Source organism: Salvelinus alpinus, chromosome 4, assembly GCF_045679555.1.
Source record: "Salvelinus alpinus chromosome 4, SLU_Salpinus.1, whole genome shotgun sequence".
NCBI lineage: Eukaryota > Metazoa > Chordata > Actinopteri > Salmoniformes > Salmonidae > Salvelinus > Salvelinus alpinus.
In genome coordinates this window covers 27992563-28017797 of record NC_092089.1, presented here as the reverse complement: position 1 = coordinate 28017797, position 25235 = coordinate 27992563, and the positions used below count along the sequence as shown (strand labels likewise).

The window sequence follows — 25235 nt, the reverse complement described above, 5'->3', positions numbered from 1 at the left end:
CAAGCAATATTTGCCTCGATTTTTCTTCAACTTCTGGACATCACATCTGGAACAACTGTCCACTGCAGCCATGTGCTTCAGTGTCACAATATGTTTCCATGGTAACTAAATTAACATTCTCTTAAACTTTATTAATGAGGAATTTGTCCTCAGTGGTGGAAATGACACCACTCCCAAAGGACAGGTATATTTTGTGTAAAAAAAACAATATAAAGGGCATACTCACAATAAATATTGATATAGATTTTATTTAATTGACTCTTTCTGTAGTACATAACATTAATAATTACACATTATATAATGTTTTCTCATAGAAAAACATAGAAGCTTAAGTCTGTGTCAAGGGCAAAAAGGTGAAATTGAAGTATAAAATGAATCTGAAAAGTAGCTAAAAATATTTGAGGTGTTTAAAAATAGTATGGGGTGATTCCAGTGTGAATTTCACATACAAATATTTTTTATATTTTTTATAAAATCCCCAAAATTGACCCGAGGACTTGGAAGTGCCCGTAGTTGCAGAATCACCCAAATTAGGAATTATTATAAATTGTTAAATCCACTATACAATTCCAATGACTTTGATAGACATTTCAATTGTTCTTTTGTTAGTATATTATACAGCAGATTTATGGAGAATTGCTGTGGGAGTGCTATTTATATCCCGTCACTACTCCTCATTCATCCATACTGTGTGTCCCATGATTGCAGTTTTGGAAATAAATGAACTATCCATCCATTACTCTTTCCTGTGTTGACTCACTGACTTTAGGGACAGGACCAGGAAGGTCACACTTACATCATTCAAGAAGATCGAAATGCATATTCCCATGAAAGTGATTGGGATCATATGGTTGGTATGCCTGGACGTTTGACCTGTAAAACGTGAAGAATTGTCATTCACGATTACCAGTGATGATAGCATCATTTATAATACGGTTGGCCTAATTTGGTGTTTTACCAATTCAAAAATAGATCATTTTCCTTTAGTCACTTACAGTATGTGTAGGTATAGGCATTCATGCAATTTGGATGATGCATTGTCTGTATATTCTAAAATGATTTTATACAAATAGGTTTTGTCGGTACCAAATTTCATTCAGAAATGATGGCTTAATAATAAAAACGGTGTCCGGTAGGCCACCTACAATGGCACTATCCCACTGGTTGCAATTGAAAACAATGCCGATCTTCTCCACACACAACGCATTAAGGACACAAATTTAAAAAATGCTACTGCTACTACGATCAGTGAAATGTAGGCTAAACTGACAAAGGAGTGAAGAGCAGAAATCTCAACTAGCAAGTCGCAGCAATGAAGATGTGAGTGTGTGCGCGTTCACGCGAAGGAGGGGAGAGAGAATTTTACGCGCCATTGTAAAAACGAAACACTTACATTTACTCGGGTCTGTCCACGGGATTTGTCGTTCCGCTTCTTGGCTGCTGATCGAATAATTTTAGGTTTTAAAGCGGCCTCTGGTGGTGCAAGATTACTGAGGTATAAAATTAACGGATGCTTCTGGGAGTAAGCCATGTTGACAGACGTCTAAATATAGGGATAGTTAAAAGACTCATTCAAAGATATTTATAAAGATATTTATCCCTTTCTCGCTGTCAGCTGAGTCTTCTATGTCAAGGCGGTCCGCAAACAATCGTTTAAGTGCATGCCGCCACCTACTGTGCGGGAAGAGGCACAGAGCAAGAGCTAGGTATTCTTCTTTGGGTTTTATGGCGAACTACACTCAAAAGGTGAAGTGTCGCCCTCAACTGGACTGGGGGTAAAATAAATGACTAAATAAATACTCTAGCCAATGAGAGGGCAGATATGTGTGAGAACAACAAGCACGACTCCATTATAAAATAGTTTTTCTCCAAGTTTCCGAAATGCCACTTATCAGTAAATTCGTATCGACATAAACATGATAACTTCAATTCGATCAAATTAAACATTGTAGCAAATTAGAAATTTAATTTTATGTTTTTTTATTTATTTTTATGTAACCTTTATTTAACCGTTGACCAAATTCGACATTCTCTCATTGACCTCGATTTTTTTTAAATCCCCAATTCCACGGGTTAACACTATTTTCGCACGGACAGACTTTAGAGCGGAGTCAAGCCTCTTGCTTCCTCGCTGGTTATATCCAAGATGAGTTTATCTCTGTGCTTCTTAACTAGTGGGCCGGTCCAGCCAGGAGAACTCAAAATGCAATATATCAGCCAATAACATCTGTGGGGAGGAAATTCTTTGTAACATATTCCCTTCACAAACCCATCAGATTTTTCCTGGACATTTGATGATGTAGAACAGTGAAACACATTTTCTTTAACAATATATATTTTTAAACCAAAACACAACAGCCTCAAGAGTTCTAAGAAATGTTCAAAGCCAAAACATTATGGCCATGACAAAACGTTATGGTCCTAGAGGCTTCTACCAGTGCCCCCCTCCTCCACTACTTTTCCCTTTACTCCCTGTCTTCTCCTCTTCCTCCAGGTCAAAATCAGAATCACTCTCATTCTGACGCTCCTCCTCCTCAGGGTCATAGTTCCACTGTCGCCTGCTCCTCCGCTCTCCCACCTCCACTCCCTCCCCACTCTCCCCTTGGTGATAGCGTGTGACGAGGTTCTTGAGGCTGACGTTGTGGTTAAAGCTCTTGACGCAGCACTGGCATTTGAAGGGCTTCTCCCCAGTGTGGACGTGCAGGTAAGACTTCAGCTGGCTGGCCTGGGCAAAGGAACGCTGGCACATCTGACACCTAGCAGGAGCAGAATGTAATGGAAAACACTAACACTTTGCAGTCCACTTTCAGCTGATAATACAAACAAATAAAACATACATTTCAGAGGGAGATGTGTTCAGTATCAAACTAACAGAGAATGCAGTATAGAACACCTACCTGAAAGATTTGTTGTCACTGTGGCTCAGCTCGTGCTTCTCAAGCTTGCTAAGTTGGGGGAATTCCTTGTAGCACGTGTTACAAATGTCTCTTGGACTCATGCTCTCTGAGATGGCGGTTCCGTTTCAAGATGTTGTAAAATCCGCAGGGGCATTTGGAGCACCTATAGTGCAACTTTTTGACCCTGTGGTCGTCCTTCTCGTGGGTCCGCTTGTCTTCCCTGGCCTTGAAGTGCTTGAGGCAGAACTTACAGGAGTAGACATGCTCTTGACGGTGAAGCCTCTGGTGATGCTTGAGGCCAGCTTCATCCACGCAGTGCTTCCCACAGACAGAACAGCGGAACAGGCTCCTCAGGCTGGCCATCACACACACAGCTTCTTGTGTCGGCGTGGAGTGTAGGCTGGCTGGCTGGCTCGCTCGATCTCTCGCTCGCAGAACCTAAAGTCACCTCCGGCTCCACTGAGGGTTCCCACTCAGCATTAGCCTGCTGCTCCTCTCTGCTGGGCAGTCCCTTCATCTGCCTGTCTCTCATCTCCTTTCTCCTCCTCTAGGTACAGAGCCCTTTCCTCCCTGTTGGGTGCAGTGTCTGCATCACTGTACTGTAGAACCTCAGTCACCTCAGTCACCAGAGAGCCAGTCAGCTCCAGTTCCCCCTTCTCAAACACCATGGCAGCCAACAGCTTCTTCTCTACCTCGCTATAGGAGGCAACACTTCTAGTCTCCTGCTTCACAGACCCGTTCCCCTCCATCCTCAGGGAACAGCTGTCGTCTCTGTATCCACGCGGCAGGACCACTGACACTTCACTCACCTAATCAAAGGAAAACAGAGATCAGTGTTATTGGCTACATGATGAAGTGTGTTAGGTTTCAGCATGCATATGAATCAATCTCATACAGCAGCATCATAACCTGTTCTCCGTGGTTCAACTCATCTGAGCTTCTGGGCTGAATGTTCACGCACTGGTCCTCCTCAATGGACGGACAACATTCTTCAGTGGCACTGCTGCCATCTGGCCTATCAACAGTGACTGTGTTAATACCCTCTCCTGACCAACCATGATGTATGTCCTCCATGGCTCCCTCTTAACACAATAATAAAGAATTGGAAAACATGTCCGTTTATATGGCTTGCATACATGTCGTGCATAGAATGCCGACTGATGGGACATACCTTTTAATCTTACTGCTTGACAGTTCCATTCTCTCATAGTCCCCTGGAAAAAAATTCTGAGCATACTAGTAACTTTCTGAGGTCGTCAGTCAGAGTATTGGCGTCAATGTTCAGGGCAACTAGCCATAGTCTCAATCGGTCCGGATCTCTCAATGGAAGTTGGTGAAACATTATATCTGACCCAGTCCTTGTGTTTATGGCAAGTTTTTACAGTACAGTCACGAACCGTATTGGAACAGGCGATGGGGTCCGTCGATGTAACGCAAGTCTCAGCACACTTAGCTAGCTCGCTGACTTACTTGCTAACGTTCTTCAGTGGTACCGTTGCTGTCTGGCCAATCAACAGTGACGGTTTTAAACCCCTCTCCTGAACAACCATGCTGTCGTCCTTCATGGCTCCGTCTTGTCGACCCATGTGTTTACATACATAATAAAGTAGAAAACATTTGTCCATTTATATAACATAGCCCAAATCTTTTCTATGGCTTAAAGCTAGCTAACTAAACTTCAGTAGCTAGCTACAACAGAGATAATGGAGGAATGGAATTTCCATACCGTCTTTGCTACAAAGACACATAAACAGGAAGTGAGGCACAAGTCCGTTCCAGAAATGTGATTTCCATGCAACCAAGTAAATTCAAGTTCCTAGCTGCAACCTAGGTTAAAAAATAATGACTGTTATTTTCAAGTCTTGTGGTGGCCAACAGGGCTTAATAGCAGAGATATTTATAAGGAGGGCCGCAGAGCTATAGGGGGGACTTTACTTGTCTGAGTAAGTGAGTGAGAGAGAGTTACCCTTTAAAGTCATTAATTCTTTATTTGATCAAATAATGTTATGGGAAACACTGTTCATTATGTTTTCATGCTTAGTGAGCTTTTGCATTGTTAATGAATCACTCAGTGTTGATATCTCAATAGTGTGTGTGTCATCTTTAGAGGTAAGAAGACAGGAACATATAAAATATTGCCCTCATTTATCATCATATATCTACAAATAAAATAGACTGAGCGTAATTTAAAACAATATTTTATTAAATCATAAATTCAACATCCCAAAAGTGCATAGGGGTTGATATCAAATAACCTCCACATTTTAAAAGTCAAGAAATTTAAATCTAAGAAGAAAAAATGAATCATGTTTCTAGTGCAGTAGCTTCTCATAACCTATGGCTTGTGGCTGAATGAGATACAGCTCTCCTCATAATAACCATTTCTAGTCACACCCTGGATACGACTTCATCATCATATTAGTATTTGCTGATGATCTCCTTAGCAAGTGCGATGTAAGCTGTCATGGCATCCTCCTTGGACATACCTATAAAATAAGAACACAAATACAACATTTACATTTTTTATTTAACCTTTATTTAACCAGGAAAAGCCCATTGAGACCCAGAGTCTCTTTTTCAAGGGAGACCTGGCCAAGAAGGCAGCAACAATCAATACATTACAGAATTAAAACATACAACAACATGATTCAGCCTAAAGAAAGCACATACACTCCTCCGTAACAGAGTCTCCCATCAATATTTTAAATTAATTCAGTGGCACTAACATATCTAGAGGAAGCATGGATTGTAGATTATTCCATGCATCTGGTGCACAAGAAGAGAAGGCAGTCTTGCCTAATACTGTGAATGTCCTGGGGACTTTAAGTAGCAACCACCTAGCAGACCGGGTATGGTAACTGCTGGTGGTGAAGGAGACCAGACTACAGAGGTAAAGAGGGAGTTTACCCAAAAGGGCTTTGTTGATGAACACATACAAATGTATATTTCTGCACATATAAAGTGAGGTCCAACCCACCATTTGGTACAATGTGCAATGGTGGGTGAGTGACTTGGCATTTGTAATAAAGCGCAAGGATGCATGATAAACAGAGTCCAGTCTCTGTAAGACAGAGGAGGTTGTATGCATATACAACAAGTCACCATAATCAACTACAGAAAGAAAAGTGGCCTGAACAAGCTTCTTTCTAGCCAGAAGCGGGAAGCAAGCCTTATTACTAAGATAAAAACCCAATTTCAATTTAAGCTTTGTCACAAGATTATCCACATGAACTTTAAAGGACAACTTGTCATCCAACCAAATACCTAGGTATTTGTAGGATGACACTTTTCAATGGATAAGCCACCAGATGTGAAAATGCTAACGTTCTCTGGCAGAGTTCTAGCTCTGGTAAAGGTCATTAACTTAGTTTTTTGTATATTCAAGAACAGTTTGAGGCCATAAAGGGAGGCCTGCAGTGACTGAAAGCAGTCTGGAGCTCTTCAACAGCCTGAACCAGAGAAGGAGCACATGAATATATAACTGTATCATCTGCATATAGATGTAACTTTGCTGGTTGCATCCCATTTCCCAAATCATTAATAAAAATTGAGAACAATACAGGAGCTAAAATGGAACCCTGGGGTACACCTCTATTAATCTCAAGAAAGCTAGACTTGTGATGGTCAGTATATACACATTGTGTTCTGTCAGAAAGATAGTTCCTAAACCAATTTACTGCCCCTTTACTGAGACCAATGTTTCTGAGTCTAGCTAGCAACAATTCATGGTCAACTGAATCAAAGACCTTTGATAAATCCACAAACAGAGCAGCACAATGTTGCTTTTTATCAAGTCCATTAATGATGTCATTTGCCACTGCCATAGCTGCAGTTGTGGTGCTGTGTCCCGATCTAAAGCCAGAGTGAACCCTGCTCAGTATGTTCTTTCAATTAAGAAGTTTAACTGAGTTCACTAGGGATTCATAGACTTTGGCCAGGACAGGGAGTTTAGAGATAGGACAATAGTTATTAGCATCTGAGGGATCTCCACCCTTTAGCAGTGGGATGACATAAGCTGATTTCCAAATGCTGCGTATGAATTGGTCATGAGACTCAAGTTGAAAATGTGAGCCACAGGTTCAGTAATAATACCAGCTGCTATCTTTAAGAGGTAGGGGTCCAGGTTGTCTGGACCTGCAGACTTTTTACTTTCTATAGCCTTTAGTGCTTTATAGACCTCAGTATAAGAAACAGGCTCAAAGTTAAAATGGTTCACAAGGGCCTATATCATAGTTGACTGTAACAGAGGCCTGGGACCCACCATTATCAAAAAATGAACCAGCAGATATGAAGTGCTTGTTAAAACCCCTACAATATCAGCTTTATCCTTCACTTCATTAGAATCCATCATTAAATGGTCAGGAAGGCCAGAGGATACATTAGAACCTGACACTGATTCGATTAGCTTCCAGAACTTGGTAGGGTTGTTTAGGTTCTTTGTGACTACATTTAAATAGTAATCTGATTCGGATTTCCTGATCAATCCTGTGCATTTGTTTCTTAGCGCTCTGAAGTAGGTCCAGTCAACAGGAGCATTTGTATGTCTAGCTTGAGCCCAAGAGATATCTCTTTCTAATAAATTCTGCCAAGTTATCTGAAAACCAGGATTGTTCCTTCCACATTTCTTCACAGGGGTATGCTTATCACAAATCTTAAATAAAAATAGTCCTAGGCAGTCTCAACATCGGTAATCAGACTTACTGTCAATATTATGGTACAGATCATGTAAGAACGCTTGCTCATCAAACTGTCTAAAATGTATTTTAAAAATATAACGGGGTTTGGTCACTTTTATATTTCTAACAAGCAATTGCACAGTGATCACTGACATAATTACAGAATATCCCAGTCAATGTGTATTTGTGAGGGGTATTCGTTAGAATAGTGTCCAATAGCGTTGATTTGTTAGGTGCTCTGGGATTCGGTTTTGTAGGCGCATTCATTAATTGAGCGAGATTCAGAGAGTCACACAGTTCTTTAAAAGAGTCAGAGATGTAAGCATGTCCCAGTTCAAATCTTCTAAAATAATGAATTCAGAGTCATTTAGCTTGTGCAGGACATCAGAAAGAGCGTTTAGTGCGTGTCCCGAAGCCGGTCTGTAGCAGCCGACTACAGTGATGTGGGAGGCCTTATATATATATGTTCACTTTAACAGCAAGCAATTCAAAATGTTTGGCTTTGGTAGTCGAGAGAATTTCAGAGGTGTTAAACTCGGATTTAACATAAATTGAAACCCCTCCTACTTTACTAATCCGATCCGTTCTAAAAACAGTGTACCCATCAATAGAAATCGAGTTATTTGACACAGATTTCTTTAGCCAAGTTTCTGATAAAACCATTACGTCTGCATTTGTCGTTTTGGCCCATATTCTAATCATGTCTATTTAAAAATATATATTATTCTGACATTAACATGCAAGAGGCCAAAACCTGCTCTGTTTTTAAGATCATAGGGAGTCGGTAAAGATTGCATGGTATCTACCGGCCCAGGGTTTGGTCGCACATTACCAGAGATCATTAATAAAAGCACAACAATATATCTCAGTTGCCCAATACGTGAGGACTTGGCGGAGCCAGCACCATTGTCAATAAAAAGAACCGAGTCTTTCGACACAGAAAAAAAGTAATTCAATAGTTTGAGATTTTGGAAGTATGCCATCAAGTGTAGGTCCAGTTGCGTTTGAGAGTGGTACACATGTAATTGCAGAGAGAGACCAAGTTCCTGGTGGTATTGACATGATGGTCTCGTCGGAGTGTTTGCAAATTGTAGGGCATAAAGCGAAGATAATTCACTCACCCATTGATCATTCAGCCTATTTAATCCAGGATGGCATTGAGTAAAGAGCAGGCACAGTAACAGATACATAATGCCGGTTTTAGAGGTATTTCAGCACAGGTGTGCAACGACCAGTAGACGTTGTGTATTACAAGGTAGATTTTCCCACCGCCCACGGTGCATCAGGTTTTCGATAACCGCTTCTCCGCTCCTAGTCTTCAATGCGCACCTGCGCTCGCGTAGCAGGCCTTGCGCGCAGACAGACGCTCCTGACACGGCGAGCTCCAACTCCAGAAAGGTGTAATAAAAAAATAAAGGCCTTCTCTATCCGAAATCTTTGTATAAGTAAATGTCGTAAAATAGAGACTGAGATATAAAAAAATAATAGTTGTTATATACAGCATCCACCTTCACATAAAAAGTATGTGCTTCTGCAAACAGGACCAGGGTTATTAAAACATAAAAACTCTTAAAACTCTGCTCTCAGGGATCACACATACAAACGGACAGACTGATTGGCTACCATATTGGATTCTTGCCACTGTAAGTCTGGTAACATACATTCAAATTAGAGCAACATCATCACACATACACACACTCTCGCTCACTCACGCACCTGTGTACATTCAATTAAAAGTGTTGGTGAATGGTGATTGCAGCCTTCAATGCCAAGTACAATCTCTAGATGGGGGTTATCATTACCCCTTACTGTAGCATTCTGTTCACTAAATGTTCATCACTCGATTAAAATGTTCCAAAGACTGAAACAAGGGTAGAGGATGGAGGACTAGGGTGGAGGCGATTCCTTTTTTACATTCTGAGAGAAGACAAAATCTTTTTATTTTACCTTTCCTAGAATCCCAGGCCTCCCACTTGACTTTTCCCTTCATGTCTAACATGCCTGGTTTGTCTGTGGAGAACAAGAGAGGACAGTATTTAGGACATCAGTGGTGATTGGTAAAAAAATGAAGAGAACTTCAGAGGAACCAGACCAGATTTAAGGTTTTATGTTCTATTGGCCTACCAATACTAGTGTGGGTATCTGATATGGCCATTTTGGAAAGCAGTTTTCTGATATCTGGGAGATGAGCGCCCTATCTACCCAGAATTTGTTAAAATAATTGTTATTCTCTCCATATAATTGTAATGGTCCTTTCACTTGTGTATGTTCTGTACAATTATGTATTTCAATTAGCATGTTTTAAATGGCACAAAGAAAATTACATACCAATGTTGATGTCTCCAAATATGGCCTGCTTATACAGACCATACATGTCCAGCAGCTCCTGGTCTGAAGGTCTGGACTTCACCTTCTTCACATCATCTGCTACTCGCTCAAACTCTGCCTGCACGGAGAGATGGAAGAATGGAGGGAAAGGGACAGATGGGAAAACAATACAGCACAGAAACTCCAGAATGTAACCTAATCTACAGCACTACAGCCTATTACTGCCCACTACCGAGCAGCCAAACAGTGGGTCCTTATTCCATTTAGAGCTGTGGATGCCAATTTGTTTGCATGAATAATCTACTTTACACAGATCTCCAATCAAAAAAAAACAGCAAGGCTAAATGAGACAATGGGCACATTCATCTAATCAGAAAGGAAACCCCCAAACTAATTTCTGTTCCACATGCAGTTTTAATAAAACAAAAATAATTTTTGGTTGTACATTCATTCAATCTGACTACAGTGTAATGTTAAGTTGGCCCAAAACCAACCCGAAGAAAGTTGACACTGTAAGATCATCTGGTTGTTTCAACTTTCTTCTGGTTGGTTTTAACTTTCAACTTTCATCTGGTTGGTTTTGGGCCAACTTACACTGTAGTAAGATCAAATGAATGTACAACCAAAATAAAAAAGGGATGTACAGTGCATTCGGAAAGTATTCAGACCCCTTCACTTTTTCCACATTTTGTTATGTTGCAGCCTTATTCTAAAATTGATTAAATAATTTCACCCCTCATCAATCTACACACAATACCCCATAATGACAAAGTGAAAACAGGTTTTTAGACATTTTTGCACATTTATATAAAAAAAAAACAGATATCACATAAGTATTCAGACCCTTTACTCAGTACTTTTGGCAGCGATTACAGTTTCGCGTCTTCTTGGGTATGACGTTACAAGCTTGGCACACCTGTATTTATTTAACTAGGCAAGTTAAGAACAAAATCTTATTTACAATGACGGCCTACCCCAGCCAAACCAGGACAACACTGGTCCAATTGTGCGCCACCCTACGGGACTCCCAATCACAGCCGGTTGTGATACAACCTGCAATCGAACCAGGGTCTGTAGTGACGCCTCTAGCACTGAGATGCAGTGCCTTAGACCGCAGTGCCACTCGGGAGCCCCTGTATATTTGACCTGTGACTCTAGGTTTTTAATACAATCAGTTGGTTAGATTTATTTCCCCCGTTACTGAAATAGTTGTTCCTGTTCAAATGGTTTAGGTTGTCTTTTTTTTAATCAAGTTTCCAACCCTGACAGTCATTCTGAATGTAGGTTGCGGGTGAATAAAAATTCCAACTATTGGATATCTTAACTCTGGCTGGATTACAATAAGAACTACACATCACTTTGCAAGCCACCATAATGTGACTTGCAGGCCTAATGTGGCCTGTAAACCAGGAGTTTCTTAACACCACTGTGTTAGGGTAAAACGAGGCCATCAAAGTAAGGCCTAATGATATGTGTAATGTATTGTCAAGTTTAATTTTAATGATAACATTCAGCTAGGTACTTATTTGGTGAAAGCCACAGGCCTTTAAAATGAAATAATTCAACAACAATGTCTCTGTCACTAACAAATGTAGTCATGGGTGGTAACTCTACCATTCCCTCAAAAAGAAAAGGCACCATGTGAAATATGCAAATTAGGCTTTAAACCCAAAACAGTGTAACAGTTTTTTTGTTTAACACTAATTGGAGTTAACTCTTGATCAACACTAGTGTTGAACAGAAATAACACAGAGTCCATTATCTCATAGTGTTACATTTGAGTAACACTGACAGGTTTAATGCAGTGTTCATTTTTTACACTTTCGGAGTGTTACATTTAAGTGTTATTAAAAAAGTACTTTTTACACTCTGTAGAGTGGGAACATATGTACTCTGAGATAGTGATAAAATGAACTCTTTAAGTGTTGATTTAACGCTGCAAAATGTGCTGTGTACATAGTGGGAGCAGCACAGAAACAACATTATTGCTTAATTATAATAAGTAGTACATGCAATGTTTAATTCTAATAGGTTACAGTAGCCTAGCTATTATTGGTCTTGGAAGCGTGACAGCACTGCATACTTAGTCTGTAGAAACATTAATATTTGATCTCAAGGGCCTCTGTTGATGACGACAGCTGGTATCCAATACACCTCAGCATCCTTGCGCATAATCCCGAGATGGCTAGCAAATCAAGCTCTAAATTTCATACGCATTAAAAACAATACACAGGCATGACTGAGTAAATAAAGAACATAACGGTAAACGTAGTCTATATGTGTATGTACAAGCCTACCTACCACCAGCTACCGCATCAGTCGACCAATCGCATCTCTTATAAAAACGTAGGCCTAACCCCGTTATCTAGATCGACTCATCACTTAGATAGAAAATGTGTCCGCCAAGTGTGCAGGGAAAACATAGCCTACCTGAAGAGACATCTCGCAAAGTTCAACTCCGTAGGCTACTGTAGGTAGTATTAGCCCAAAGTGTCCTCTCGGCTGTGTGAATAGCTCCGACTGCAGCTGTAACAGACTGGGAGTTTACAGTAAATATCGGTCAACGCCTTGGGACTCGGGACGGCAGTGGGGTGGATAGACAGCTGATTGGCTGACCAAACATACTGAGACGCGGCGCGTAAAGGACGCTAAAATAAAATAATATTTAAAAAGGACACTCGCATCAATGCAAGTCAATATTGGATTTTTCGCGTTTCATGACCAAATCATACTGTATAAAATTGATTGTGTAGCTCAATGAATATTCTAATATAGGAACAATTCACTTGGATTGAATTTGTGGCATCTTTAGCATTTGGAGGCAGTGTTAGGTAAAACAATATATATTTTGTAATTTGGATGTAGAAACAGTGATTCATGGAGGATGAGATATGGTAGGCTACCATCCTACTGGAGCTCAGCTGGACTGGTTCTTCTGATTCAGAAGTCTGTGCATCTGAGGGTCTGATTCAGGAGACTGAAGGCTTGGTAGCATCCAGTGGTTCTGATGGGTCATATGGTTTGTAGCTAGTGTTATTAAGTGGCTTTGGTTTTTCTTAACAAATTGTCAATATAATATTAGAAGATTGTTTGGTGGCCTTTTGCTCGCGGCCAAATAGATTATCGCTATGCGCGTTTGAGGGGCGTGGCTCTGTTGAAACGTCATTAACCGCAGACATACAATATGGCTGCGCCCATGGACTCAGCACATTAGTTGTGTGCACTGACCTACAACTGCTTTTTAAATTGTTATAATTGAGGTAAAAACCCCACGGCTGTGGGTATATAAGTAACTATGGCAGTTTGTCAGCTCGATATGTTTAATTTAGGTTTGTTTGCTAACTTGTTAAAACTACTCGCTATATCTATAAACATGCTGGGAAATGTGTCTGTCGCTGAATAACTAGTTAGCCAGCTAGCTAGCTAAGTGATGTGTAGTAGTGATTGAGGGGAAACATTGTTACAGGGCAAACTTACTACCTTTACATACAGGTTAGAGGACCACAGTACAGAGCGATTATTTTACTTTATCTGACGATGTAATCTGATTCCAGATCTACCCTCATAGCCAAAGGCTGTAGTGATATTTTTTTGGTGTTAGTTTTTATGGCAAAGGTTGTACTGTGCTAACAGGGTTTAAGACCCACCCCAGCATCATCCCTCAATCACTACTGTGAATTAACATTCAAAGAGTCTACCCCACCGAACTAGAGCAATAGAATATATTATATTTATATGCTACCCTGCTGGTAAATGTGATAACATATGGGAGTTGAGTCAGCAGTTCATGTCAATTCCTCCTGTCTTAACTCCAGATAAAGATGGCCACTCCAGGCAAAGTGTCGAAAAAGGAGCGGAAGAAGCAGATCCCAGCTAAGACTTCCCTGAACTCCCCCTACAGACTGCAATGGAGCCCGCTGCAGAGTGATGATGTACACTTCATCCTGGACACTCTGAAGAGCAAACTGTCAGCAACTGGCCTGGAAAAGAAAGAGGTGAAAGGGTTTCGACAGTGGGGGAAAAAGAGAAATAAGAACCCACCTACAGGACATGACTCGGTAGCTGAGCCCCCACAGATACTCCTCGACACTGTAACACCGGAACGTCCTGTTAAACCCAGAGAGCAAGGCTGGACTGATGTAGCCGCTAGGAGGCAGCTGGCCATCGGCATCAACGAGGTCACCAAGGCTCTGGAGAGGAACCAGCTCCGGCTGGTGCTCGTGTGCAAGTCGGTCAAACCGCCGCACATGACGAGCCACCTGATAGCGCTGTGCCGGACGCGGGGCGTGGCGGCATGCCAGGTGCCGCGTCTCAGTGAGAGTGTGGCGGGACTGCTGGGGCTGAAGTGCGTCCTGGCACTGGGATTCAGACAAGGGGACAGGAATGAGGATGGGACGTTCTCTGACACTGTGGAAGCCATTGTACCCAGAGTGCCTGCTCTGCAGGTTGCCTGGATACCAAGCCCTCCCAGTGAAACAGGTGCAACAGTTGAGGGGCAGGTAGGAGAGGAAGAGGGAACAGCTGAGGGGCAAATGGAGGTGGAAAAGGGAGAGGAGACAAGAGGCCAAAAACGGAAAATTGAAGACATTTCTCCAGATGTTACAGAATGTCCATCCTGCGTACTTCAGCCTCTTAAAGTGAAAAAGATTATCCCGAACCCCTCTAAAATACGGAAACCAAAGACTAAGAAAAAGTAGAAGCAATTTATGTACAAAAGATGACATGAAACGGTAGTGTAGGCAGCCCTGGATGCTGATTGGAGGTGGAGGTCTCTGCTGCCAATCTGGAGGAAACACTCCCAAAATCCCATGGAGGACTTAAATGAAATAAATTAGACAGCACACTCAGATGTATCTTTTAAAGTCTAGATGAGTTTATTCCATCATGCTGGTATAGCTTGCGTGAGTATTTGAAACATATTCGGTATTTGGATGAGAGGTCCTGTCTAAACGATGCTGGTTCTAATTCCTCATTTCTTTTACAGCCTGCCAAGGAGTTCAATAAAAATACTGTTTTTCAGTTAGAGAAAGGTGTGTGTCATTTCAAAACTACACATTTTAATAGTATATATTTTAAAACATCTTAAATAAGGCAAGGACTTTGGGTGCTCTCACTAGGGGTATCTGCATTGTATCAAAAACTGTCTCATGCTCAAATTCAAACAAGTTTAAGTATACATCCACAACAGACCCAACACCCTGGGACTAATAAACACATGGCTGACTCAGATTCACGGTTTTGGGGATCAGTTCTATTTCAGCCATCTTTATTTGGATGCCCAGTGTTCTGTGCCATTGACATAGGTCGTCTTCCCTTGCTCAGATGCTGCATGCATCAACCAATGGTTGCGTGCCACGTCATCGGCTGTGCCGTCGGGCACCAGATTGCTATAACATGGTTAGCTGATACGCAAAATACCTATCCAGGCATTGTAAGATCTGGCATGTATCAGCACCGTCTGAGCAGAGGAACCTGACCATTGCCTTGGTTTGGGCACAGCCCCAGATGCAGACCACGTTCACAGAGCCACACCTCAGAAACACTAACAGCAAGTAACTCCCCACGAGGGCAGCGTAAGAATGAGAACTATACACCTGCTCTTTCCATGCCAAACTGACTTGGTGAAAGCTATGATCCCTTATTGATGTAACTTGTAAATCAGCTTCAATCAGTGTAGATGGTGAGGAGACAGGTTAAAGACAGTTTTAAGCCTTGAGACATGGATTGCGTATGTGTGCCATTCAGAGGGTGAATGGGCAAGACAAAATATTTAAGTAACTTTGAACAGGGTATGGTAGTAGGTGCCAGGGGCACCGGTTTAAGTGTCAAGAACTGCAACGCTGCTGGGTTTTTCACTCTCAACAGTTTCCCGTGTGTATCAAGAATGGTCCCCTACCCAAAGGACATCCAGTCAACTTCACAACTGTGGGAAGCATCCCTGTGGACCGCTTTTGACACCTTGTAGTCCATGTCCCGACGACTGAGGCTGTTCCGAGGGCGAAAGGGGCTGCAACTCAATATTAAGGTGTTTCTAATGTTTTGTACAATGTATTTTCCCCATGTCAACAAAAAAACATTTTCCCCCATGTACACAATCAACTAACTCAGTTTCTCATTGACAGGGACACTTGTATATCTAACTGTAGTAACCATGACGACATCAGCAAACAGAACAGCTGTTTTCTCTCATCACAGGTTCCTTCATGTGCTGGATCATACACACAGCGCTGCCTGATACTCCAACCCAGTACCTTTATTTATAGGTGAAGACGCCGGTTTGATTAAGGGGTTTTAACAAATACTGACAGACATGGGAGGAATGGTGACAGAACACACAACATATAAGCACAATCCTAAATATCAGAACTGTGCCCGGGAAAAAAATTGGGACCTTATTAAAATAATATATGCTGTTAGCTGCACAAAACACACCAAAAAAATTAAAACAGTTTTAAAATAATAAAATTCCCATCCTGCATTTTATGTTTCTCAAACACTCAGATATTGAAAAACCTAAACACACAAAACAGAAATAATCGATATATAAAATGCACCTGGGGTTGTTAAGGAGCCTTTCACTCAGTTAAGAACTTAAGATTTGTGCTTCAAATACATTCTTCCTCAAAAATCCCTAGAATCCCCTCCTAACCGTTCATAGGAACACCAAAGTCAATAACATCTACGCTAGTTGAATCTTTCCTCTCCCACCCCCCATATCCCACACTACAGGAATAAATATGTTCTGGCATTAAATGTACAGGTTACTACATTTCTGCACTGTCCAACAAACACAGTTACCAATGCACCTTTTTGAATAAAACAAGAAAAACATTTTGGATGCAAGTCTTCCTTCTCTTCATGTAGTGTGTGTGTACTGTACAAGAGTCTGTCTCAGGCAGAGCATGACTTCACATTCAGGATGTTGATGGTTAAAAAGAGTTCTCAGTTCCGGGTGAGCAGAGAGAATGTTCTCCATGATAAAAGTGATCCAGGAGAGATGCACACCTCCCGATCACTTTGATTGGTTGATTGTTGTCATTGTCTTCTTCTAGTTTGGGACTACCTGTGTGTCCAGGTAGAGCGATGTTAGAGTCAAAGAAGACCTTTGACCTCTGAGTGTGTAGCAGTCACAGACAGACTAGTTATTGAAGAACAAGGCCAACCTGAAACAGAGCGACCGAGATAGAAACATAATTAGAATTATGACTGATTTCCCATTATGAAATTATTTCACAACACACCCAGGAATACACCCCACCTTGTTGACACACACACACACACACACACACACACACACGCCTCACCATGTCGGGGTCCATGGGGGGACATTTCCAGTTAAAAAGGTAATACTGCAGGTTGCCGTCTCCGATGCCAAATTTGAGCTTCTCCAGAAACACCTTGTTCTCCATCAGGTCCAGAGCATTAAACACATCAAAGCCTTTCTGTGGGACAAACAAACACCATTTAGATGGACGTGATCGTCGTTGTGTTGAACCTTTGTATTTATGTTGGAAAGAGTGTGTGCAGTACCAGTTTGGCCAGTATGAGAGTGTCATTCATCAGGTCCAGTAGTGGAGTGTGTGTGTGAACGCTGTAGAAGGAGTAAGCAGCCTTTAGACTTCTGTGCTGTGGATGGTGCATCACTGTGGAGGGCAGGGTGTAGAAACTAGTGAAGTCTGTCAACACACCACCGGCACCCTGAGGGTAAACACAGAATAGCAAATTAAAAGTACTCAGATGTCAGTATCTAATTATATTGAACAATAATATAAATGCAACAATTTTACTGAGTTACAGTGCATATAAGGAAATCAGTCAATTGAAATAAATTCCTTAGGTCCTAATCTATGGATTTCACATGATTGGGCAAGGGCGCAGCCATAGGCCCCCACCCACTGGGAAGCCTGGGCCAGCCAATCAGAGTTTTTTCCCACAAAAGGGCTTTATTACAGACAGAAATACTCCTCAGTTTCATCAACTGTCCGTGTGGCTGGTCTCAGACGATCCCTGAGGTGAAGAAGCCGAATGTGGAAGTCCTGGGCTGGCGTGGTTACACGTGGTCTGCGGTTGTGAGGCCGAATTCTCTAAAACAACGTTGGTGGTGGCTTATGGTAGAGACATGAACATTAAATTATCTGGCAACAGCTCTGGTGGACATTCCTGCAGTCAGCATGCCAATTGCACACTCCCTTAAAACTTGAGACATCTGTGGCCTTGTGTTGGTGTGACAAAACTGCACCTTTTAGAGTGGCCTTATATTGTCCCCCAGCAAAAGGTGCACCTATGTAATGATCATGCCGTTTAATCAGCTTCTTGATATGCTACACCTGTTACGTGGATGGATTATTTTGGCAAAGGAGAAATGCTGTCTAACAGGGATGTAGACAAGTTGGGAACAATATGAGAGAAATAAGCTTTTTGTGAGTATGGAACATTTCTGTGATCTTTAATTTCAGCTCATGAAAAATGGGACAAACACTTTACATGTTGCATTTATATTTTTGTTCAGTATATCCATCTAATTATCTAATTGAACAAACAAAAAGACAGACCCTTACCTCCACTACAAATGTGTCTATGATGTTGTCCTGAGGGAGGAACCAGTGTGCCACTTCCTCCTCGCACATAGAGGGCGCCAGCTGGAAACGTCTCATGTGTTTCTGCAGCAGCTCCGTCACCTGACGCACATCACGCCTCTCCATCGCTCGCAAGCCCGGGGTCTTAGTGCTCTACAGAGCCGGAGAGAAAGGGGAGTTATACACATACACCCAACATCACACAGGCCTGTAAACATAAAGCAAAGTTTATTAGCCCCGTCAGCTGGGGGAAAAGTGTCTTGCTCAGTGTAGGAGAGATGTGATAGATGGTGGAAGTGTAACATTGTGTGTGTTCTTACGTCTGGTAGTCGGTACAGTTTCATGGTTCTCTGCAGCGTCATGTTTCTGCTCAGGTGAGAGAATTTCACCTCCACCAGCTTCCTGGGGTTCAGAGAACGATGCCAGTACCTGTTCACAAAACACAACACTCCTGTTACATACTCTAGTTACAGTCAACTTACTACAGTTAGGCAACTTAAGTTATGCATTCTATGTATTCTCATTATGTTAGGACAAATTCATGAATTGTGTCTGTGTACCTGCAGGTAGACACAGGTTTAGGAAGTACCACTCCTGCCGTGTAGACGGCCTGGAATATACCCTCCAAGTTAACCCTTCGTGTGATCTCCCGGATCAGAACTGGAGCCACACGCTTTGAACGCAATTTCTTATGAACACACAGGAAGTTGATCTCAACCATTTTCTTTAAGCTGGGGGGAGGGAGAGAGAGCGAGAGAGAGAGAGAGCGCGAGAGAGAGAGCGAGAGAGCGCGAGAGAGAGAGCGCGAGAGAGAGAGAGCGAGAGAGCGAGAGAGGAAAAGGTGTGCATCAAGTTCAGCCCTGACATGCACCTGTCCACGATGTTGTTGATGTGTGGTTAGAGCGTGTGTGGTTAGAGCGTGTGTGGTTAGAGCGTGTGTGGTTAGAGCGTGTGTGGTTAGAGCGTGTGTGGTTAGAGCGTGTGTGTGTGTGACTCACGTGTCGTAGATGTGGATATCAGCAGGAATGGCACTGATGAAACCAACCAGTTTCTTATTGGAGGAAACCCTCACCCCACAATGCCACTGAGGCAACCAGCCTGGAGGACGCAACGCCCTGAGAGAGAGAGAAAGAGAGAGAGAAAGAAAGAAAGAAAGAAGAGGAGAGAGAGAAAGAAGGAGAGAGAGAAAGAGGAGAAGGAGAAAGAGGGGGAAAGAGGAGAAGATAAGGAGAGAGGAGGAGAGAGGAGAAGGAGAGGGTGAGAGAGGAGGAGAGAGGAGAAGGAGAGGGTGAGAGAGGAGAAGGAGAGCGAAAGGAGAAGGAGAGAGGGTGAGAGAGGAGGAGAGAGAAAGAGGAGAATGAGAGAGAGGAGAAGGTGAGAAAAAGGAGAAGGAGAGAGAGAGAGAGGGTGAGAGAGGAGAAGGTGAGAAAAAGGAGAAGGAGAGAGAGAGAGGGTGAGAGAGGAGAAGGTGAGAAAAAGGAGAAGGAGAGAGAGAGGGTGAGAGAGGAGAAGGTGAGAAAAAGGAGAAGGAGAGAGAGAGGGTGAGAGAGGAGAAGGTGAGAAAAAGGAGAAGGAGAGAGAGAGGGTGAGAGAGGAGAAGGTGAGAAAAAGGAGAAGGACAGAGAGAGGGTGAGAGAGGAGAAGGTGAGAAAATGGAGAAGGAGAGAGAGAGGGTGAGAGAGGAGAAGGTGAGAAAAAGGAGAAGGAGAGAGGGTGAGAGAGGAGAAGGGGAGAGAGGGTGAGAAAGGAGAGAGGGTGAGAGAGGAGAAGGAGAGAGAGGGTGAGAAAGGAGAAGGTGAGAGAAAGGAGAAAGAGGGTGAGAGAGGAGGAGAGAGAAAGAGGAGAAGGTGAGAGAGGAGGAGAGAGGAGGAGAGAGAGAGGAGAAGGTGAGAGAAAGGAGAAGGAGAGAGAGGAGAGAAAAATAAGGAAGCAGAGTAGTTTAGATAGAGGCCAAACACACAGACAGTTTAACAATCTAAGTAGAGGATGGATTTGACTTACCATTTGAGAAAGCTGGGTGAGTAATCAAATCTAAACATGTTGTCATCATCCTCCACATAGTTCTCATTCAACAAGGTGTACAACTCCTTCAGCTGAGAGAAAGATAGTCTTAGTAAAGTCTTCCGACTGCACGACTTTGATGTCTGGTGGCAATGAATGTAAACTGTTTAACACAAAGAAACATACACACTCACCACGTCAGCGTTGCTGAGGTCCAGAGTGTCCCACATAAAGCCCTGTGGTAGAGAGTAGGGCTCCTGTCTGATGTTGTCTTTGTCAGCCTCCATGGGCCCATGGCTGGTTACAACCTCATCTGCCAAAACACAGCCAGCCAATCACAACCAACCAGACAGCCAATCACAACCAGGGGACTTGAGGAAATACAGCCATTGTGTTTTCTTACTATAAGAATGTGCTTAACTTTCTCTGGTTGTGGGAGTACTGTATCTGTACATATTTACAGGGCCTATAGAAAGTTTACACCAGCTTGAACTTTTTTTGCGTTACAAAGTGATCTTGAAATAGATTTGTCTTTTTTTGTCATTGATCTATACAAAATACTCAAAATTCTACACACTTTTACAAATGAATAAACATTTTATATTTAAATAGTCTTTTCAGCCCCCTTGTTTAGGCAAGCCTCAATTAGTTCAGAAGTAAAATGTGGCTTAACAAATCACATACATTATATGGACTCACTCTGTGTGAAATAATAGGGGTTGACATGATTTTTGAATGACTACTCCTTCCTCTGTCCCCCATACATAAAACATCTGTAAGGTCCCTCAGTGAAGTATTGCATTTCAAGCACAGATTCAACTACAAAGACCAGCACACTTTTTGAAAGCATCATAAAGAAGGGCAGTGATTGATAGATGGGTAACAATAACAAATCAGACATTAAATATATCTTTAAGCATGGTCAAGTCAATAATTATGCTGTGGATGATGTATTAAACCACCCAGACACATCAAAGATGCAGCAGTCCTTAACTGAGCTGCAGGACAGGAAGGAAACTGCTTAGGGATGTCACCATGAGGCCATTGGTGATTTTAAAACAGCTATAGAGTTCAATGGCTGTGATGGGAGAAAACTGAGGATGGATCAACAACATTGTAGTGACTCGACAATAATGACCTAAATGACAGAGTGAAAAGAAGAACACAAATATACAAAAATTCCAAAACATGCATATGTATGCAACAAGGCACTAAAGTAATACTGAAAAAAAAACACAGCAAAGGAACACACTTTTTGGCCTAAATGCAAAGTCTAATGTTTGGGGCAAATTCAACACAACACTGAGTAACTGCCTCCTTATTTTCAAGCATGGTGGTGTCTGCATCATGGTATGGGTATACTTGACATGGGCAAAGACTTCTGTTTCTTTTCATCCTGAAAAACTCTGGAGGGAACTAAGCCCAGCCAAAATCCTAGAGGAAAACCTGCTTCAATCTGCTTTACACCAGACACTGGGAAAGGAATTCATATTTTAGCAGGACAATAACCAACAACACAAAGCCAAATCTACACTGGCATTAATTACCAAGAAGACAGTGAATGTTCCTGAGTAGCCAAGATAGATTTTCAAGCAGATTTAGGTCAAAACTATGTCAAGACTTGAAAATTGCTGTCTAGCCATGACCCCCAACACCTTGACAGAGCTTGAAGAATGTTGAAAATAAAATGGGCAAATATTGCACAATACAGGTGTGCAAAGCTCTTATGAGACTTACCCAAGAAGACTCACAGCTGTAAATCGCTGCCAAAGGTGTTTCTAACATGTATTGACTCAGGGGACTGAATACTAATCTAATCAAAGTATATTAGTATTTAATTTTTTCAGCCCGCCTGGTGTTCAACATTCCCAAGTTCTCCCACGTCACCTCACACACTCCACTGGCTTCCAGTCGAAGCTCGCATCCACTACAAGACCATGGTACATGTCTACGGGGCAGCAAGAGGAACTACCTCTCCTTACCGTCAGGCTATGCTCAAACCCTACACCCCAACCCGAGCACTCTGTTCTGCCACCTCTGGTCTCTTGTCCCTCTCACCCCACGGGAGGGCAGCTCCCCCTCAGCCCAGTCCAAAATAAATGCCTCCTTACTAGCTCTGACTAAGCTGATAGTAAGTACATTTTTCCTGAAAGTAGCTATGACTGTGATATGTGGTTGTCCCACCCAACTATCTTAAGATGAATGCACTAACTGTAAGTCACTCTGGATAAAAACATCTGTTAAATGACTAAAATGTACATTTCTACAAATATATCTATATTTTAAAACATTCTTCCACTGAGTATTTAGCGTAGATCATAGACAAGAAAATCCCTAATAAATCAATTTTAATCCCAATATATAAGAAAATGTGAAGAAATCCAAGGGCGTGTAGACTTTCTATAGGCACTGTATGTGTAGTTTAGTAAAAGTGTGTGATCGAGTGTGTATGTCTCACTCACTGTGTGTGTGTCCCTACTCACTGAGTTTAGGTACTGGCTGTGTGTCCCAGAACTGGTACTTGTGTTTGGTGGCCTCATCGGTGCTCTTAGCTGGTCCCTGGCAGGACAGCAACTCCATGGCTCTCTGGATGTCCTGCAGCTTCTGCATGGGCAGCCCTGGGTTCTACACACAGGTGAGAAGGTTAGAACACAAACACTCAGAGAGAGAGAGGAGAAAGGGGCAAAATCCCAAATGGACCCATTACAACCTATGCAGTTGTGGAGATCTGAGAGGATTTGATTGGTATATGAAATAGGGTGTAACTTCCACTTAGCCTCTCTCAGGACAAGGTGGCACTATTACCATATTGCTTAAACCTGTCAAATCCAGTCAGATCTCCACAAGTGCATAGGGCTTGATTTGGGATTGGACCAGAGCAAGAGGGGGAGAGAGAGAGCGGTTAGTCACCTTTATCTCCTGTGAGTCTGAGGCAGAGTCTGACTTGGCCCCTCCAGAGCTTGGCTTCTCTTTCTTTCTCTTCTGTTTCTTCTTCTTCTTCTTAGCCCCCAAGTCTCCCCCCGGACTCCTACACACACACAGATTTGATAGCTAGCTGGCTACATCTCTGCTCTGGAGTAAAGGTTAGTTGGTACTATTGTCATGCTGAATAATTAAAGTCAGGCTAAAATGGGGCCAGATTATGCATACCCCACTTGAGTTGCCGGACATTTATAAATCCACGAGTACCGCTGTAGGCTATAGTGGGTATACCTCAGTGGGTGTAACCGGTGCAGAGTAGCAACACTCTGCCTAACAACGTCAGTTTACATAGTGTTTTACGTCTATCCTGCTGCTGTAACGTCAGAGAAGGACAGCCAAGGATATGCACTGCTGTTAGCTAGCAAATGCGCCAGCAGTATAAAACTAAACATTTAGTTAGATAAATATCCATTTAGCTTATGTCATTCCATTGACAATTGCTTTAAATGCAAACAAGTCAATCCTACAGGCTACTCACATGCTAAACTGGCAATTTAGCTAGCTGGCCAGTTAGCTTGCAATAACTACACAACGCCTAGCACGCTGAGTCTCATTCATTCAAATGAAAAGCTACTAAGCTAGCTTTCATTTATATGGCTACACTGCCATGACATCCACTAGCCAGCAGGATTATAATACACTTGCTACTCAGACGACTGAGAGGGCCATCATCACATAAAAACATTATGTGATAGAATTAACGAACAGGGCATATATGGTCCTTGGTCGTACAAACACTAACGTTAGATGTATGCGCAAGCACATTATCCAAAGAAACTCATCCACCCCCTACACAGGACCGAGCCATCGGAGCGTGGACGCGTGCTGCCCCGGACTGCTGCGTTTTGTGTCTGGTTGGTGAAGCCGAGCCTCACCCTTGCATGTGTTCATTCTCCTCCTCGTTATCGCCATCTATTCCGCAGGTGTCCTGGTCGTCCAGCTCCAGGCTCTGCTGACTGGCTGCGGACTCGCTATCTTCCGCCATCATGGATGAAAACCTATATATATATATATATTTAAAAAAAAAAATATGCTGAATGAACAGGAGACAGGGAGGGATGGGAAAAACAAAGAGGTTAGTCGGAAATAGCGCCATCTAGTGGCCAATCGCATCGCAGCACGTTTGCAGAGCAGTAGGCTAAGTTCCCAAATCACATCGAAACAAGGAGAGGTCAGTGATACACTACATTACCACAAGTATGTGGACACTTGCTCGTCGAACATCTTATTCCAAAAGCATGGGCATTAATATGGAGTTGGTCCCCCTTTGTTGCTATAACAGCCTCTACTCTCCTGGTTTTCCACTAGATGTTGGAACATTGCTGCAGGGACTTGTTTCCATTCAGCCACAAAGGCATTAGTGAGGTTAGGCCTGGCTCGCAGTCGGCATTCCAATTCATCCCAAAGGTGTTCGATGGGGTTGAGGTCAGGTGCCCTGTGCAGGCCAGTCAACTTATTTCATCTGTTCTTGCCATAATATGGACTTGTTCTTTTACCAAATAGGGCTATCTTCTGTATACCATCCCTACCTTTTAACAAGGCACACATGTTAATGGAAATGCATTCCAGGTGACTACCTCATGAAGCTGGTTGAGAGAATGCCAAGAGTGTGCAAAGCTGTCATCAAGACAAAGGGTGGCAAACTTTGAAGTACTTTGAAGAATGTCAAATATAAAAATATATATATTTTTTTGGTTACTACATGATTCCATGTGTTTTGACATCTTCACTATTATTCTACAATGTAGAAAATAGTAAAAATAAAGAAAAACCCT

The 25235-nt window shown here is 42.3% G+C and overlaps 4 protein-coding genes across 9 annotated transcripts in view; 1 reads left to right on the top strand and 3 right to left on the bottom strand.

Annotated features, from left to right (window-relative positions):
- acbd7 (acyl-CoA binding domain containing 7) overlaps window positions 1–12534 on the bottom strand; it is a 37976-nt gene extending 25442 nt beyond the window's left edge. The window contains exons 1-4 of one of the 2 annotated variants that reach the window (XM_071396388.1): window positions 12332–12534; window positions 9902–10019; window positions 9521–9583; window positions 5080–5383 (exon numbers count right to left, since the gene is read on the bottom strand). In XM_071396388.1, the coding sequence (XP_071252489.1) occupies window positions 5316–5383; window positions 9521–9583; window positions 9902–10019; window positions 12332–12343 (261 nt within the window). In that variant the 5' untranslated portion in view covers window positions 12344–12534 and the 3' untranslated portion in view covers window positions 5080–5315. Of the gene's footprint in view, window positions 1–5079; window positions 5384–9520; window positions 9584–9901; window positions 10020–12331 lie in introns of those variants that run through there. The other variant, XM_071396389.1, reaches the window with a different exon arrangement.
- On the bottom strand, window positions 2001–4707 carry LOC139573198 (gastrula zinc finger protein XlCGF49.1-like). 4 transcript variants are annotated; one of them, XM_071396393.1, is made up of 4 exons: window positions 4069–4707; window positions 3807–3912; window positions 2898–3706; window positions 2001–2756 (listed from the first exon to the last, which is right to left on the bottom strand). In XM_071396393.1, exons 3-4 carry the CDS (start codon window positions 2996–2998, stop codon window positions 2432–2434), a joined length of 426 nt encoding a protein of 141 aa, XP_071252494.1. In that variant the 5' UTR covers window positions 2999–3706; window positions 3807–3912; window positions 4069–4707; the 3' UTR covers window positions 2001–2431. The 4 variants fall into 4 exon arrangements, 2 of the variants coding, with proteins under 2 accessions (XP_071252494.1, XP_071252495.1); XR_011674556.1 differs by having other exon boundaries at window positions 2318–2756; window positions 4069–4663; XR_011674555.1 differs by having other exon boundaries at window positions 2318–2756; window positions 4368–4643.
- Window positions 12535–13036: 502 nt separating the features above from the next.
- Window positions 13037–14920, top strand: LOC139573197 (ribonuclease P protein subunit p38-like). Of its 2 annotated transcripts, none has more exons than XM_071396391.1 (2): window positions 13037–13161; window positions 13717–14920. In XM_071396391.1, the coding sequence occupies exon 2, from the start codon at window positions 13723–13725 to the stop codon at window positions 14596–14598; it is 876 nt and encodes a 291-aa protein (XP_071252492.1). In that variant the 5' UTR covers window positions 13037–13161; window positions 13717–13722; the 3' UTR covers window positions 14599–14920. The 2 variants fall into 2 exon arrangements, with proteins under 2 accessions (XP_071252492.1, XP_071252493.1); XM_071396392.1 differs by having other exon boundaries at window positions 13075–13230.
- A 1216-nt stretch (window positions 14921–16136) lies between these two features.
- On the bottom strand, window positions 16137–24519 carry LOC139573195 (glycylpeptide N-tetradecanoyltransferase 2). The gene is made up of 12 exons (XM_071396390.1): window positions 24336–24519; window positions 23389–23506; window positions 22962–23103; window positions 20673–20791; window positions 20479–20570; window positions 19476–19592; window positions 19038–19208; window positions 18798–18906; window positions 18460–18630; window positions 17432–17599; window positions 17206–17343; window positions 16137–17064 (listed from the first exon to the last, which is right to left on the bottom strand). Exons 1-12 carry the CDS (start codon window positions 24446–24448, stop codon window positions 17044–17046), a joined length of 1479 nt encoding a protein of 492 aa, XP_071252491.1. The 5' UTR covers window positions 24449–24519; the 3' UTR covers window positions 16137–17043.
- Window positions 24520–25235: the final 716 nt, after the last annotated feature.